At 49.0% G+C, this 14,336-nt stretch overlaps 1 protein-coding gene and 1 long non-coding RNA gene across 5 annotated transcripts; one reads left to right on the forward strand and one right to left on the reverse strand.

Moving 5' to 3' along the window:
* Positions 1-413: 413 nt before the first annotated feature.
* On the forward strand, positions 414-7,400 carry LOC144292150 (uncharacterized). Of its 2 annotated transcripts, XR_013359637.1 has the most exons (3): positions 414-3,377; positions 3,922-4,742; positions 5,610-7,400. It is a non-coding gene; the product is annotated as an uncharacterized LOC144292150 (long non-coding RNA). The 2 variants fall into 2 exon arrangements; XR_013359638.1 differs by lacking the exon at positions 5,610-7,400 and having other exon boundaries at positions 414-3,375; positions 3,922-4,243.
* On the reverse strand, positions 931-14,251 carry TUT1 (terminal uridylyl transferase 1, U6 snRNA-specific). 3 transcript variants are annotated; one of them, XM_077861985.1, is made up of 10 exons: positions 14,093-14,237; positions 13,680-13,831; positions 12,266-12,456; positions 6,104-6,419; positions 5,818-5,918; positions 3,926-4,392; positions 3,249-3,358; positions 2,980-3,090; positions 2,737-2,829; positions 931-2,124 (listed from the first exon to the last, which is right to left on the reverse strand). In XM_077861985.1, the coding sequence occupies exons 3-10, from the start codon at positions 12,278-12,280 to the stop codon at positions 974-976; spliced, it is 2,364 nt and encodes a 787-aa protein (XP_077718111.1). In that variant the 5' UTR covers positions 12,281-12,456; positions 13,680-13,831; positions 14,093-14,237; the 3' UTR covers positions 931-973. The 3 variants fall into 3 exon arrangements, with proteins under 3 accessions (XP_077718111.1, XP_077718110.1, XP_077718112.1); XM_077861984.1 differs by lacking the exon at positions 13,680-13,831 and having other exon boundaries at positions 14,093-14,251; XM_077861986.1 differs by lacking the exons at positions 13,680-13,831; positions 14,093-14,237 and adding an exon at positions 13,844-14,057.
* Between the last annotated feature and the right edge of the window lie 85 nt (positions 14,252-14,336).

A 14,336-nucleotide genomic window follows, 5' to 3' on the forward strand; every position in this document is an offset into this window, starting at 1 on the left:
GCGACTCTTGACTGGCCCGCCCCGCAGGCGACGGAGGCCAATGGGAGTCCCGCTTGGAGGTGCGAGGCGCGGAGGGTAAACCGAGAACTAGCTGGAAAGCCTCCTCTTCCCGGCCACGTGGCACGGCTGCCAACTCCGCGCCGTGCCAGGTCCCAGAGGCGTTCCCCTCCAGCTCGGAAACCCGCGGTGACTTGACGGAGATCCTTCCAGGCCCCTAACGTCAGGACTGGGGGACTCTCACTAGGGGCGGAAACCAGTCCTGTGTGCCTAAGTACGTTTGTTCCCGCTCTGGTTTTCTACGGGAGAGGAGGATGATCTCACCGGAGCCCAAGTCAGAAACCCCTCTACCAAAGTGAGGTCTCCTCCGTCTAAACCACCCGGCGGGCTCCGGGATGCAGTCGCTGCAGGTAGGGCCTTGGTGCAGGGCCTGCAGCCGGGAAGGGCCGAGGGAGAACACAGCGGATCCCTGCCTCCCGCCACCCTGCAGAGGGCTGCCAGTTCACCGATGATGGACACCCCTTTACCCACGCTCAGGTCGGACAGTGTTTTTCCCCGTTTTAATCAGAACAGGATGAACTCTGTTAAGTGAGAGAATGGACAAAGAACCCTGAACCCCAATTTCAGGCCGTCACCATATAAATCTGGGCGGTAAGGTAAAGTGGAGGCAAACTCGGTTCTTGTTCCAGGTACTGCCCAAGCCGCCCACCTGGCACTCCATCCTTCAAGAACTCTACCGAGCGGGCTCCGGGTGCAGGAACACACCACATTTAGGCCTCCCTGCAGGTGGTGATAAATGCTAAGAAGCAAATAGGCCCAGACCTATTTTAGGGTGGCCAAAAAAGGCATGTCTGAGAAGAGCAGTAGGTCTGGGGAGGGCAAGTAGTGGGTGGAAGGATTACTACCAGGTGGAAATTAGAGGAAACTCTAGTGTTTATTAAACTAGCAGCTTTATTGCCCATTAGGGTCCCTGTCTTCACTTGAGGAGGTTTCGAAGTGCTTGAGGGAGGTAAACTTGTAAGAAATGATGGAGATCAGGGAACAGGCCTTGAGAATCCTGGATTGGGGTCACGGTGAGAGTCTGGTCAGCCTGGGAGGCAGATGCCACAAAGGTCAGGAGTGGCTCAGCCTCTGGCCGCTGTGCTGCACCGGTTGGTCCTCCCAGCTCCTGGGTGACCTGAGCCTCAATCGCCAGCCATGCTGTTGTGCCAGCAGTGCCTCCACCTTTGTCCTTGGTCTGCTGCTGCAAGCGTCGCCGGGCCCGCCGCCGCCCCTGCCACACTCGGTGCCACAAGGCACAGCGCCAGCTCACTGAGGACAGCAACACTCCCTTCCCTGTCTCAGCCCAAAAACCTTCTCTGGCTGCATCAGCATCAGGGCCTTGAGGCCTCTGCTCTGCCAATGCTGCATGTCCTGGTTGTCCCTCCCCTCCAGTAGCTAGCTGCTTTGTGGTCGTCTGGGGTGGCTCCCCTGGCCACCCAGAGCTCTGCACCCAGTCCTGCACCATCTCTCCAACCTCCACAACCATTTCCTCCACCCCATCTTCACTGTGGTCCCTGACACATTCCTGCTGCTCTTCCAGCCCCTCCTCACAGCTTTTTTCCTGTCCGTCTAGTTTCAATCTTTTGTTTGTCCCTCCCTGAGGAGACTCCTCAGGGCCACCTCTGTCAGACCGCAGTCTCTTGGTTCCCTGTTCTATATGACACCCCAATGCTTCCCTTAACACCCGGGCCAGGGTGGCAGTGAGCTGGGTGAAAGGAGCAGGGGGTAAAGGGATGGGTGTTGCAGACAACAGGGAACTAGGGGAGCTGGGCTGCAGAAGGGGGAGCAGCCCCCAGTCCCGACCCCGGGAGGAACGGCGCTGGAACTGGAGACTTCGGCAATAATTGGCTGCTGCTCGGCAGCAGTTCTGTAGCCGCCCAGCTACGCGGCTGGTCACGTTGGCTGCCACGTTGTGACTCAGGTCAAAAGGGTCCTGGAGATTCATGGGGCCAAGGCGCAGGCCCTCCCAGCGATTAGAGGGCAGGCCCCCTGCCACAGGCAGTACCTGACCCTCCCGCAGGGACAGCAGTGAGCCACGGAGATCCCAACAAGAGACGCAGGAGAAGAACTGGGCTAGCAGAGAACCTAGAAGAGGAGGAAGACCAGGCAGAAGGGGTTACTCAGAGGTCAGAACTGAGACAGGCCTGCACTAGAGGCATTCTCTTGGAAGGACTTTCTTTTCCCTTCCAAGTAGCTCAGAGAAGTGTCTGCAGCCAAACTCCTCTGATCTCTAAAACAAGAGGTCCGGCCTCTTGCCTGTGCCCCCAGCAACGTCCTTCCCCAGATGCTGCTCCTTTCCCTCGCTGGCAGTGTAACCTTGAACAAGCCACTTAATTGCTCCAAGGCATGGTTTCTTCATTTGTGAAATGGTATTAACAATACTAGCTATCCCATGAGAACTATGCTGTGAGAACCATGCCTGACAAACTAACTGACGGATATATAATCTACAGCAGTGATTAACATCATTTATCAATCCTCTACCAGCTTCAAGTGCCAGGGTGGCTCAGAGGCTGAGTGTCTGCCTTTGGCTCAGGGCGTGATCCTGCGGTCCTGGGATCCAGTCCAGTTTCGGGCTCCCCACAGGGAGCCTGCTTTTCCCTCTGCCTATGTCTCTGCCTCTGTGTCTCTCATGAATAAATAAATAACATCTTAAAAAAAAAAAAAAAATTCCTCTACCCGCCTCCCCAGACTCACTGAGGGGCTCCTTATTGGTGCTGGGCTCCAGTCTTGAGGCATCCCTGGGGAAACTACAGTCCCAGCCGTCCACCTCCACCTGCTCACCTTCACCTATAAAAGGCAAAAAGGTGAAGATCAGCTTGGAAGCAGAAAGATTTGGAAGCAGAGATCTCATTCCTGGGGTAGCTCAGTGCATCTAAACAAAACAAGAGGAAAGCTGAAGCTGACAAGATAAAGAAGGTGGAGGCCAGGCTGCTGTACCTGCTTTCTGGGTGAGCTGAGACACAGTAGGCAACACAGGAGGTTCCCTGGTCTGAAGGAAATAGATCACGAGCAAGGTCAGGGCGTAGTTACTGAGGAGGGGGCCGCTTCCTAGATAAACAATAATTCCAGTTATGCTGGAGGTGCATCTAACACCTCCATGCTGGTTTTCTCAACCCTGGTTCCTGTGCCTGCCTCCCCTTCCCTCCATGAACCCCTGCCTTTGCCCCAACACCGGCTCAACCCCAAGTGTCCTGACTCATTCTCACCTGACAGCCCTCGACCCTGAGCCCAACAGCGGAGGGTGTACACAAGAGGCCGAACTCGCTCATCGAGCTCAGAGCAGAGACTCAGGAAGCGAGAGTTGTGCAGAGCCAGCCTGGAACAAAGACAAGGGTGTGAGTGCTGCGGAACCCTTTGAATCCATTATCCTAGCTCTTGTCCCAAGCTTGCAGGACGGGGCCTGCAAATAAGGCCGAGAGAGGGTTTTCCAAGTGTCTGCCAACGTGGGTCAAGTGAAAAGTCATGCAAAAGGAAATCAAAACTGGGAAACACTGCATCCTTTAGGGTATTGGAGAAGGCTGTAGTTACAAGACAGCTCAAATTGCCTTTCATATGCAAAGAAACAAAGCGAGGGAGGGAGAGAGGGAGAAAGGAAGTGGGGGAGAGGGTGGGAAGGGAGAAAGTGATTTGCATCTAACTCAGCATTTCCCAAACTTACTCAACCCTAAAACTTTTTCCTAAATCCCCTAAAAAAAAGTATTCCAAGGAACACACTTTACATTCATGAAAGTGGATGTGAGACAGGAGACAAGTGACAGAAAGTGGGATGGGACCCAACAAGGATAACCTCAGCAAGTACAGGAGCTCCCCACACGAGGGCCCCCGTCTCACCCACCCCAGAATACTCAGCTGGCCTTCCCACCCACCCCCTAAACAAAGGTACCGGTTACTGAGGGAGACGTCACCATGAAGACCTGAAGGCCGATGACAAAACTTGACCACAGGGCGTCTGGCAGAGGGTACAGTCTGGACTCGGTACACTCCAGGGACACAGCCCCGAAGAATGGATCCCACCAACTCCAGCATTGCTGCCCCCTCTGGTTTCTCCCCCTTCAGGGCCTCTGCCAGTTCCAGGGCCTTCCCCAAGTTCCCCTCTCCCAGGTCCTCCTGCAGTGGTGAGGCTGGAGGCAGGGACTGGGGAGAGGCGAGGGTCTCAGAGGCCAAAGCAGAGTCTGGAGTCTGGGGTGCCAGGGAAGAGGAAGGAGTTTCAAAATCCAGGGCTTCTGAGTCTGGAGGAGAAGGAGGCTGTGAATCTGGAGGGGAAGCTGGGGTACAGGCCAGGGCTTGAGGATCCAGTGGTGATGCAAGGGCTGAGTCCAAAGATGGAGACTCTGGGGCCTTTGGGGCTGGCTGTGGATAGAAATGAGCTCAGTGAATTATTCACCTCTCATGCTGTCCCCCATTTGGGCAACATCCCCCAAGATCTATCATTACTGCTTATGTGCCAGGCCCTGGTCCAGGGGTTTTATATATACGAACTCTATTTCACAACCTCTTATTAAAATTAAAAATAACGTTTTAATGCCACAAAATAAGTGGTCTGTATTCTACCAAGATGTCACTGTCATGAAAAGACCAAAGAAGGCAGAGGAACTGTAAAGGAGTCTGAGGGGGACAACACAAGCCTGCTGGTGGGCAGCTGATGAAAGCGGAGGATGGGCTGCAGACTAAAGTCTCCTAACATTTTACGCTTGCATAAGGTAACATGTCTGTCCTGCGGCTGTACACAAGGATGCCTTTTTGTTTCCCTACTGGACACTGGACTATGACAGGCATCATGTACGCAACCTGCCCTCAAATGATTCTGAAAATATAAAGTGTATATGTGTGCATGTGTACATACATAGGGAAAATGATAAAACAAATTTATTTTTTCAATAACCCATTTTGTGGGGTGCCTGGGTGGCTCAGTGGGTTAAGCTCTGACTCTTGGTTTCAGCTCAGGTCATGATCTTAAGGTCGTGAGATCAAGCCCTACATCAGGCTCCACACTCAGCAGGGAGTCTGCTTGAGATTCTCTCCCTCTGCCCCTCCCTCTACTCAAGTTCAATCTCTGTCTCTGCCCCCCCCCAAATAAATAAATAATCCCTAATATAACCCTTTTTGTAAAGTAGGGAGTATATGAAAACTGTACTTTTTGCACAATTTTGCTGTGAACCTAAAACCACTCTAAAAAACAAAGCCTATTTAAAAAATACTAACAACCACCTTATTCCAAAAGGAGATCTGTATATTAGATTTTAGAAAATAGACAAAAACATAACCCCAAAATTACTTCACTGTATCTCTTTTCATATATTTTTCCCCAAAATACAGTATATAATACTGTACACCGTTTTGAAATTTTTTTTTCCTGTTACAAATGCCATATATCCTGTGTCCATTAGCATTCATCCTCTCTAATGACCACCTAATACATTCACATTTCTCTAATCACAATAACCCTTTTGGGTGGGTTCCATTATCCCCATTTTACAGATGAGGAACTAAGGCACAAGAGAGAGATCGTGCTGGCCCAGAGTCACATGACCATTCCCACTGACTCTTCTTTTTTTTTCTTTTTAAAGGTTTTATTGATTTATTCATAGAGACACACAGAGTGAGAGACACACAGAGTGAGAGAGAGGCAGAGAGAGAAGCAGGCTCCATGCAGAGAGCCCGACGTGGGACTCGATCCAGGGTCTCCAGGATCACGCCCTGGGCTGCAGGCTAAACCACTGTGCCACCGGGGCTGCCCCCCACTGACTCTTCCAAGCTGCCTCCCTGGTCACTCACCTGAGACTCTTCCAAGTCACCCAGATCCAGGAAGAGGTCAAGATCACAGCCATGGACATCAAAACTATTTATGGAAGAGCCAAAAGGATGGACCACGCAGCCTGGATGCCGAGCAGAGAAGAAAGGTTGAGTGACATTACAGAGGAGAATGGGGTGGAAGAACATAGTGGGACATAAAGAAGGAAGAGCAGCCAAACGCCCGCAGCTGAGGGAGAGGGGTGGGGGATGTAGACTCAGTGGAGGGAAGGGCAGGAAGGGCTCACACACGGTAAGGGAGGTGACTCACCAGGGAAGAACTCCATGAAGACCTCCTGCATCAGGGCCACCACGAGACTCCGAAGCTGCCGTTCAGCCTCAGACAACTCCCTCAGCCCCACAAGCTTCACCATTTGTGCCCCCACATCAGGGGCCTCAGCTAGTTCTTTGGCCAGCTGGTGGCTGTCAGGGGCTGCTCCTTTGGGAGATTTGGAAGCTGGGCTCTGGAACTCTTTCTGCTCCCGTGGCCGGACCCGCAGGCGATGTCCTCCTAGGCTGTGCTGGGGCTGTGACAAGACAGCTTCCCGAGTCTCTGTGTCCCCCATCTCCACGATAGCAAATACGCCCTAGCAAACCACAAAAAGGGCAGGGATCATGGTTTTGGAATCCAGAATCCAAATATGTGGTTTGACATGTGTGTCATGAGTGAGATGGGGACCGCCTATAAATTGGGAATATTTACAGAACAGGGAACATGTTTAGAAAAACAATTCTCTCCCTCACTCCTATTCCACATATTTTACTCTCATCCCAGTTTGCCTCTGAAAATCCCATTTTACTTATTCTATTCTCCCCTACTCTTGCCAATGACATGATTTCACTTCTTATACTCTGAAACATCCCCTAATTTCCCCTTTTAACTTAATTAGATTCTATTAGCGGGAACCTGGTGGTTCAGTGGTTATACATCTGCCTTTGGCTCAGATCATGATCCCAGAAGTCCCGGAATCAAGTCCCACATGGGCTCCCTGCTTCTCCCTCTGCCTAGGTCTCTGCCTTTGCCTCTCTCTATGTCTCTCATAAATAGATAAATAAAATATTTAAATTTAAAAAACATTAGGGATGCCTGGGTGGCTCAGCGATTGGGCATCTGCCTTTGGCTCAGGGCATGATCCTGGGGTCCTGGAATAGAGTCCCGCATTGGGCTCCTACACGAAGCCTGCTTCTCCCTCTGCCTATGTCTCTGCCTCTCTCTCTGTGTCTCTGACTAAATAAATAAAATCTTAAAAAAAAATTAGATTCTATTAGCACTGATTTAGAATACTTATAATGAATGAACTGTGCTTGGTGGAAATATAAACATCCATTACCTTGGAGAGACTTCCTATCTAGAAATAACAGCAACATGGGGGTCCCTGGGTGGCGCAGGGGTTTGGCGCCTGCCTTTGGCCCAGGGCGCGATCCTGGAGACCCGGGATCGAATCCCACATCGGGCTTCCGGTGCATGGAGCCTGCTTCTCCCTCTGCCTGTGTCTCTGCCTCTCTCTCTTTCTCTCTCTGTGACTATCATAAATAAATAAACATTAAAAAAAAAAAAAAAGAAATAACAGCAACATTACAGTGTGATGCCATGATCTAGTAGAGTGTCATGACATTCATGGCAAAATGTTAGCAGGAGCAGGAAAAATATGACTGCCTCAGGGCAAAAGTCCATATTCTTTTATATTCTCTTCAGTAGTAAAGATAGAGCCTCGTCCTGCTTATAACCAGGGACTGAGTCAGCCAGGCACCCCAGTAACACACTGTCTGGGTTATTGTAGCATACCTTGTTATAAGTAGGTGACTCTTTGGCTGGCCTTGTCTTTGTACACACATTTCTCTCAAGAACCCCATGGAAGGCATCGGGGAGAGCAGGAGTAGCAGATTCAGAAGCCTGCATCCCAGCCACTTTTTTTTTAAGATTTTATTTATTTATTCATGAGAGACACAGAGACAGAGAGAGACAGAGACAGAGACAGAGACAGGCAGAGGGAGAAGCAGGCTCCATCCATGCAGGGAGCCCGATGCGGGACTCAATCCCAGGACCCCAGGATCACGCCCTGAGTCAATGGCAGGTGCTAAACCGCTGAGGCACCCAGGGATTCCCCCAAATAAATAAAATCTTAAAAAAAAAAAATCTTAGTCATTATTGTCAAAATAATTAGAAGGCTCATAAACTTGAGGTTTCAGTTCCGAGAAAAGGTCATTCTCGACATTTGAAAAAAATACAAATAAAAACAGACATACTAAAACAAACAAACAAAAAAAAAACAGACATACTGAGTTTTCTGGAGAAGGAATCTGCCCACCCAATACACATTCTCCCTTTCTTTCATACTAATAGAACCCCGATTCTTGGGATCCCTGGTGGCTCAGCAGTTTGGCGCCTGCCTTTGGCCCAGGGTGTGATCCTGGAGACCCAAGATCGAATCCCATGTCAGGCTCTCCGCATAGGGCCTGCTTCTCCCTCTTCCTGTGTTTCTGCCTCTCTCTCTCTCTCCTTGTCTCTCATGAATAAATAAATAAAATCTTTAAAAAAAAAACAAACAAACCCCGATTCTCATAAGGGCAAGGTGTCCAACTAAAATATTTCATTTTGGGACACCTGGGTGGCGCAGTGGTTGAGCATCTGCCTTTTGGCTCAGGGTGTGATCCCGGAGCACGGGATCGAGTCCTGCATCGGGCTTCCTGCGTGTATCCTGCTTCTCCATCTGCCTGTGTCGCTGTCATTCTCTGTGAGTGTGTGTGTGTGTGTCTCATGAATAAACAAAATCTTAAAATATATATATTTCATTTCTCAGGCTTGCCATAGCTAGGGGTAACCATGTAATAGAATTCAGGCCAATGAGATATAAGAAGTCTGGGCAGCCGGGGTGACTCAGCGGTTTAGCGCCGCCTTCAGCCCAGGGCCTGATCCTGGAGACCCTGGACTGAGTCCCACGCCAGGCTCTCTGTGTCGAGCCTGCTTCTCCCTCTGCCTGTGTCTCTGCCTCTCTCTCTCTCTTTGTGTCTCATGAATAAATAAATAAAGATCTTTAAAAAAAAAAAAAGAGAGAGATAAGAGGTCTAATGAGGGATCCCTGGGTGGCGCAGCGGTTTGGCGCCTGCCTTCGGCCTAGGGCGCGGTCCTGGAGACCCGATCGAATCCCACATCGGGCTCCCAGTGCATGGAGCCTGCTTCTCCCTCTGCCTGTGTCTCTGCCTCTCTCTCTCTCTCTCTGTGACTATCATAAATAAAAAAAAAAAAAAAAAAAGAAGTCTAATGACTTCCCAGTTGTGTCAGGGACAGATAGTTTCTTTGTGTGGCTTGAACTTAAGTTTGAGGAAGACTTCAGAAACTTGAACTTTTAAACTCAGGTTTAAGAGGAGCAACGAGGGGATCCCTGGGTGGCGCAGCGGTTTAGCGCCTGCCTTTGGCCCAGGGCGTGATCCTGGAGACCCAGGATCGAATCCCACATCGGGCTCCCGGTGCATGGAGCCTGCTTCTTCCTCCCCCTGTGTCTCTGCCTCTCTCTCTCAGTGTGCCTATCATAAATAAATTAAAAAAAAAAAAAAAAAAAAGAGGAGCAACGAAATTGCAAATTCCATAAGCATGGGATATGTCTTACATAGTTCTGCTCTCTCTGAGGACTTTACCTATGCCAGAGAAGATGAGAAGAAATCCCCATCACACACTGTACAGCTGCGCTAAAAGTAGCCAGCGGGGAAGTTGACCTATAAATACTGTGAGCACATTAAGTTATTTATTTATTCATGAGAGACACAGAGACAGAGAGAGAGAGAGAGAGAGGCAGAGACACAGGCAGAGGGAGAAGCAGGCTCCATGCAGGGAGCCCGACATGGGACTTGATCCCAGGTCTCCAGGATCACACCCCAGGCTGAAGGCTGCGCTAACCCACTAAGACACAGGGGCTGCCCTGTTTTTGTGTCTTCTTGACCTACATTTTTCCCCTTCTCAGAAGTCAGACTTATTCCTCTAACTAATAATTGCATTTTATTTTGATAGATTCTGTTCTGCTTCCTATAATTTTCTTTAATAAATTTATTTTTTTATTGGTGTTCAATTTATCAACATACAGAAAAAAAAAAGTGTTTTGTTTTGTTTTGCAAATTATATGATTGTCTTTATAGAAACCCAACAAAGTCTGTGGTTTTTTAAGTAATTCAGCAGGTTGCTAAATATTAGATCAATATGTAAAGTAATTATGATCCTTTCTACCAGTAATAGATAAAAAAAAAGTACCTTTTACAGTGGCAACAGAAAATATGAAGTACTAAGGAATAAATCTAATACAAGTTACTAATTATAAAACTTTACATTTAAAGATATCAATAGGGCAGCCCCGGTGGCTCAGTGGTTTAGTGCCGCCTTCAGCCCGGGGTGTGGTCCTGGAGACCGGGGATCAAGTCCCACGTCAGGCTCCCTGCACGGAGCCTGCTTCTCCCTCTGCCTGTGTCTCTGCCTCTCTCTCTCTCTCTCTCTCTCTCGTGAATAAATAAATAAAATCTAAAAAAACAATAAAAAATAATAAAGATATCAATAATGAAGACATAGCATTTTTATGGAAAGATTCAGTATAAAAGACCCAATTCTTCCCAAATTAATCTCTCATCTAACACCAATGAAAATACTAATAGGCATCAGAAATAGGCATCAAAACTTCTTCAAAACCATAGTTAAGTGAGCCAGCGTGTCACTGATGCAAGGATACATAAACAGAAGAGACCACCCCCCCACACATGTGGGCTCTGGGAAAAGATATTTTCCTGGAAAGTAAAGAAAAGCAGGGGAAAACAGTCAGACTCAGCTGGCATTAGCCTTTTATACTCTGTCCTTCAGCCTGCCCCTTTTTCTCACCTGAAGATGTGCAAGCGGTATTATCACAACTAGGAAGTGAGAACCACATGCCCAATAATGACAGAGCAGGAGAAAAGTCAAGTCCCAGACTGCCCAGGTCTGGACTTCTTGTTAAAGAAAACAATTAGGAATGCCTGGGTGGGGATCCCTGGGTGGCGCAGCGGTTTAGCGCCTGCCTTTGACCCAGGGCGCGATCCTGGAGACCCAGGATCGAATCCCACGTCAGGCTCCCGGTGCATGGAGCCTGCTTCTCTCTCTGCCTGTGTCTCTGCCTCTCTCTCTCTGTGTCTATCATGAATAAATAAATAAAATCTTTAAAAAAAAAAAAAAAAAAAAAGGAATGCCTGGGTGGCTCAGCAGTTGAGCGTCTGCCTTTGTCTCAAGCCATGTTCCTGGGGTCCTGGGGTCCTGGGATTGATTCCCACATCGGGCTCCCCACAGGGAGCCTGCTTCTCCCTCTGCCCCCCCCTCTCTCTCTCTCTCTGTCTTTCATGAATTAATAAAAAAAACTCTTAAAAAAAATAAAGGAGGGATCCCTGGGTGGCGCAGTGGTTTGGCGCCTGCCTTTGGCCCAGGGCGCGATCCTGGAGACCCGGGATCGAGTCCCACGTCGGGCTCCCGGTGCATGGAGCCTGCTTCTCCCTCTGCCTGTGTCTCTGCCTCTCTCTCTCTGTGTGACTATCATAAATAAATAAAAATTTAAAAAAAAATAAATAAATAAATAAAAAAAAATAAAGGAAACAATTAAACCTCTTGTGTTAAAGCTTCTGTAGTGGGACACCTAGATGGCTCAGCAGTTGAGCATCTGCCTTTGGCTCAGGGCGTGATCCTGGTCCCGGGATCGAGTCCCACATTGGGCTCCCAGCTAGGAGCCTGCTTTTCCCTCTGCCTGTGTCTCAGCCTTTCTCTGTGTGTCGCTCATGAATAAATAAATAATAAAATTTAAAAAAATAAAGCTTCTGTGGGTCAGTTGCCAAATGTGATCTCTAAGAAAAACACACCCACCCCATCCTAAGAGAAGATATGGGCTGCCAAAGCCATTTGGGATCACCAAAGCCATGCTTACATAACCAGAGCACAATCTGAGAACTATAATATGATGATACAACACAACAGTAAAACTGAACTTTTTTTCAAAGGAATAAAGAAGGTTTATTTCATTTTATTTGCCAAATATTAACTGTTGACTTAGTACTGGGCACTGTGTGTAGACTGTATTTTTTTAAAGATTTATTTATTTGAGAGAGCGGGGGAAGAAAGAGAATCTTAAGCAGACTCCACATTTAGTGGAGTTTTAGCAAATAAAACAAAGACAATAAATTAGTGATCCAAAGTCCCCCAATGACTAACTCTGGCAAACTGACAAATCCAAGCAGGAGCCAGGGAGGTGGGAGTTTGGGGCAGGGCAGGGGATGGCAAAGGCTCACAAAGCTGAATTAGCCCAAGTACTGTGGTGTCCATCAAGGACAAGCCACATAAGGCACCAGCTGAAACAGGGCTCCTGGTTTCTCTCTCATTTCTTCTTGTACGTGGCACACCTGAGTCATTCTTTACCCCAAAAGCCATTCACTCTACCTTGTCCTTGTCCATGACGACACTCGCCACAGGTCCAAATGCCTGGAAGTACTGAGTAAGCTGAGCAGAATCCACATCCCGGGGAAAGCCACTGACAAACACACTTCGAAGTCCCTGGGCTTTTCGGGCAGCTCGTAGTTCTACTAGGTGTCGGTGTTTCCGGCCTCCCAAGTGGGCGTCTAGGCTGGGTCCTACAGAGATAATTGTGAAACAAAAGTATCCAAATCACTCTATCCAAATGTACCCACCCCTTGACTTTACCTAAATGCATACCTAAATCTTACCAATCCTTCCAAGCTACAGAAAGGGTGGCCTTTGAATAAACCAAGTCCTGCCTCTTTTCACCTCCCTCTCTTGTCCATTTGTCCACATAAGGTATTCTCTCTAAGTAGTTCCCAGGACAACTAGCTACAAATTTTTCTTAAACCCTTGGGATCCCTGGGTGGCGCAGCGGTTTGGCGCCTGCCTTTGGCCCGGGGGCGCGATCCTGGAGACCCGGGATCGAATCCCACGTCGGGCTCCCTGCATGGAGCCTGCTTCTCTCTGTCTCTCTCCGTGTGACTATCATGGAGAAATAAATAAAAATCTTTAAAAAAACAAAACAAAAGAAAACCCTCTCTAAGTGCTAGGTAAAGCAACACCCGAAAATTATTTTTAAAAATAAATAAATAAATAACAGGAAACTTATCCAGATCATATTACAGAAGAACTAAATAAAGCAGGACCCTAGACGTCATGGATGGTCTCTAGGTATGGTAGAGAGATTGCAAGTGCATGGTCTGAGGTCACACTGCTCAAGTTTAAATCCCAGTTCTGGGATCCCTGGGTGGCGCAGCGGTTTAGCGCCTGCCTTTGGCCCAGGGCGCGATCCTGGAGACCCGGGATCGAGTCCCACGTCGGGCTCCCGGTGCATGGAGCCTGCTTCTCCCTCTGCCTATGTCTCTGCCTCTCTCTCTCTCTCTCTGTGTGACTATCATAAATAAATGAAATAATAATAATAATAATAATAATAAATCCCAGTTCTGGCAAACTGTGTGAGATCTTGGGCCAGTCACTTAACTTCTCTGTGCATCAATTTCGTGGGCCACAAAACGAAGATATGGATACAACTAACCACAAGGGCATACACATATAGAACATGGGAAAAGTTAGCAATTATTATTTTTGTTAAATTCTGGGTCAGCTGTTTGTTGCCACCGATGAATATGTGGGGCCAGAAAAGACTATCTTGGATTTTTGGCTTGCCCTATGGGGCAAACGGTGATAGTGACACACACACACACACACACACACACAAGGATAGAAGCTCCTGTTTAGGGAAGATCACGACTCCAGACTTCAAAAGTGGAATCTGAGGTTTCATGGAGTCCTGCGTGCTGTCCTACAAGAACCCTGTCTACTTTGCCAAACCCACCTTCTTCCTAGTCATGCACGCCATGCTACTCCGCCCGTCTCTGCCTTTGGGTCGCTCCTCTGTAGGGCTTCCCTGAGTTAACCGCGACTTTCTCTGTGATCCTACGGCTCTCCAGGTCTCCACCTCTGAATCCCCTCACCCCACCCGAGAGCCTAGAAGAGTACCAGACACAAAGGTGGCGTCCAACAGGCGACGGTTAAAGAGGGAATAAGAATGAAACGTTCGTTGTGGAGATTTCGGATGCTGGGAAGGAGAGGGAGAAGCGGCAGGACTTCCGCCACTCTGCAGCCCCTTGGTCTAGGCGGAGCGAAAACGGAGGCGAGCGGCCCTACCAACCCACCTGCCAAGGACTATGCCCTCCACCTCTAACCCTCGCTAGGACCCAAAGACGAAAACTCACAACCACCGCTTACGGTTGGCTGTAGTAACGTGGCAGAGGCAACAGCGGAAGCCCCCACGAGGCAGCGACTGGACATCCGAATCCACCGCCGCCATCGCGACTCTCCCGACCGCACACCACCACTGCGGCCCCCACCGGAACTCACGCCTACAAATCGCAGAGCGCTTGGAAGCAACTTCCGCCAGGCGGCTAGGAAGTGACGTAGCACGGACCAGTCGCGCAAACACGCTCCCCGGCTTGGGAAACAGCTCCTTCGA

This window comes from Canis aureus, chromosome 21, assembly GCF_053574225.1.
Source record: "Canis aureus isolate CA01 chromosome 21, VMU_Caureus_v.1.0, whole genome shotgun sequence".
NCBI lineage: Eukaryota > Metazoa > Chordata > Mammalia > Carnivora > Canidae > Canis > Canis aureus.

Bases quoted from the DNA above. Each gene is read 5' to 3' on its own strand.
- TUT1 (XM_077861984.1), bottom strand. From the start codon at position 14,174: ATGGCGGCGGTGGATTCGGATGTCCAGTCGCTGCCTCGTGGGGGCTTC. The intron at 5,919-6,103 runs GTGAGTCACCTC...CTCGGCATCCAG, and splicing joins CTTCATGGAGTTCTTCCCTG to GCTGCGTGGTCCATCCTTTT. The intron at 4,393-5,817 runs GTGAGTGACCAG...TTCTATCCACAG, and splicing joins GTGACTTGGAAGAGTCTCAG to CCAGCCCCAAAGGCCCCAGA.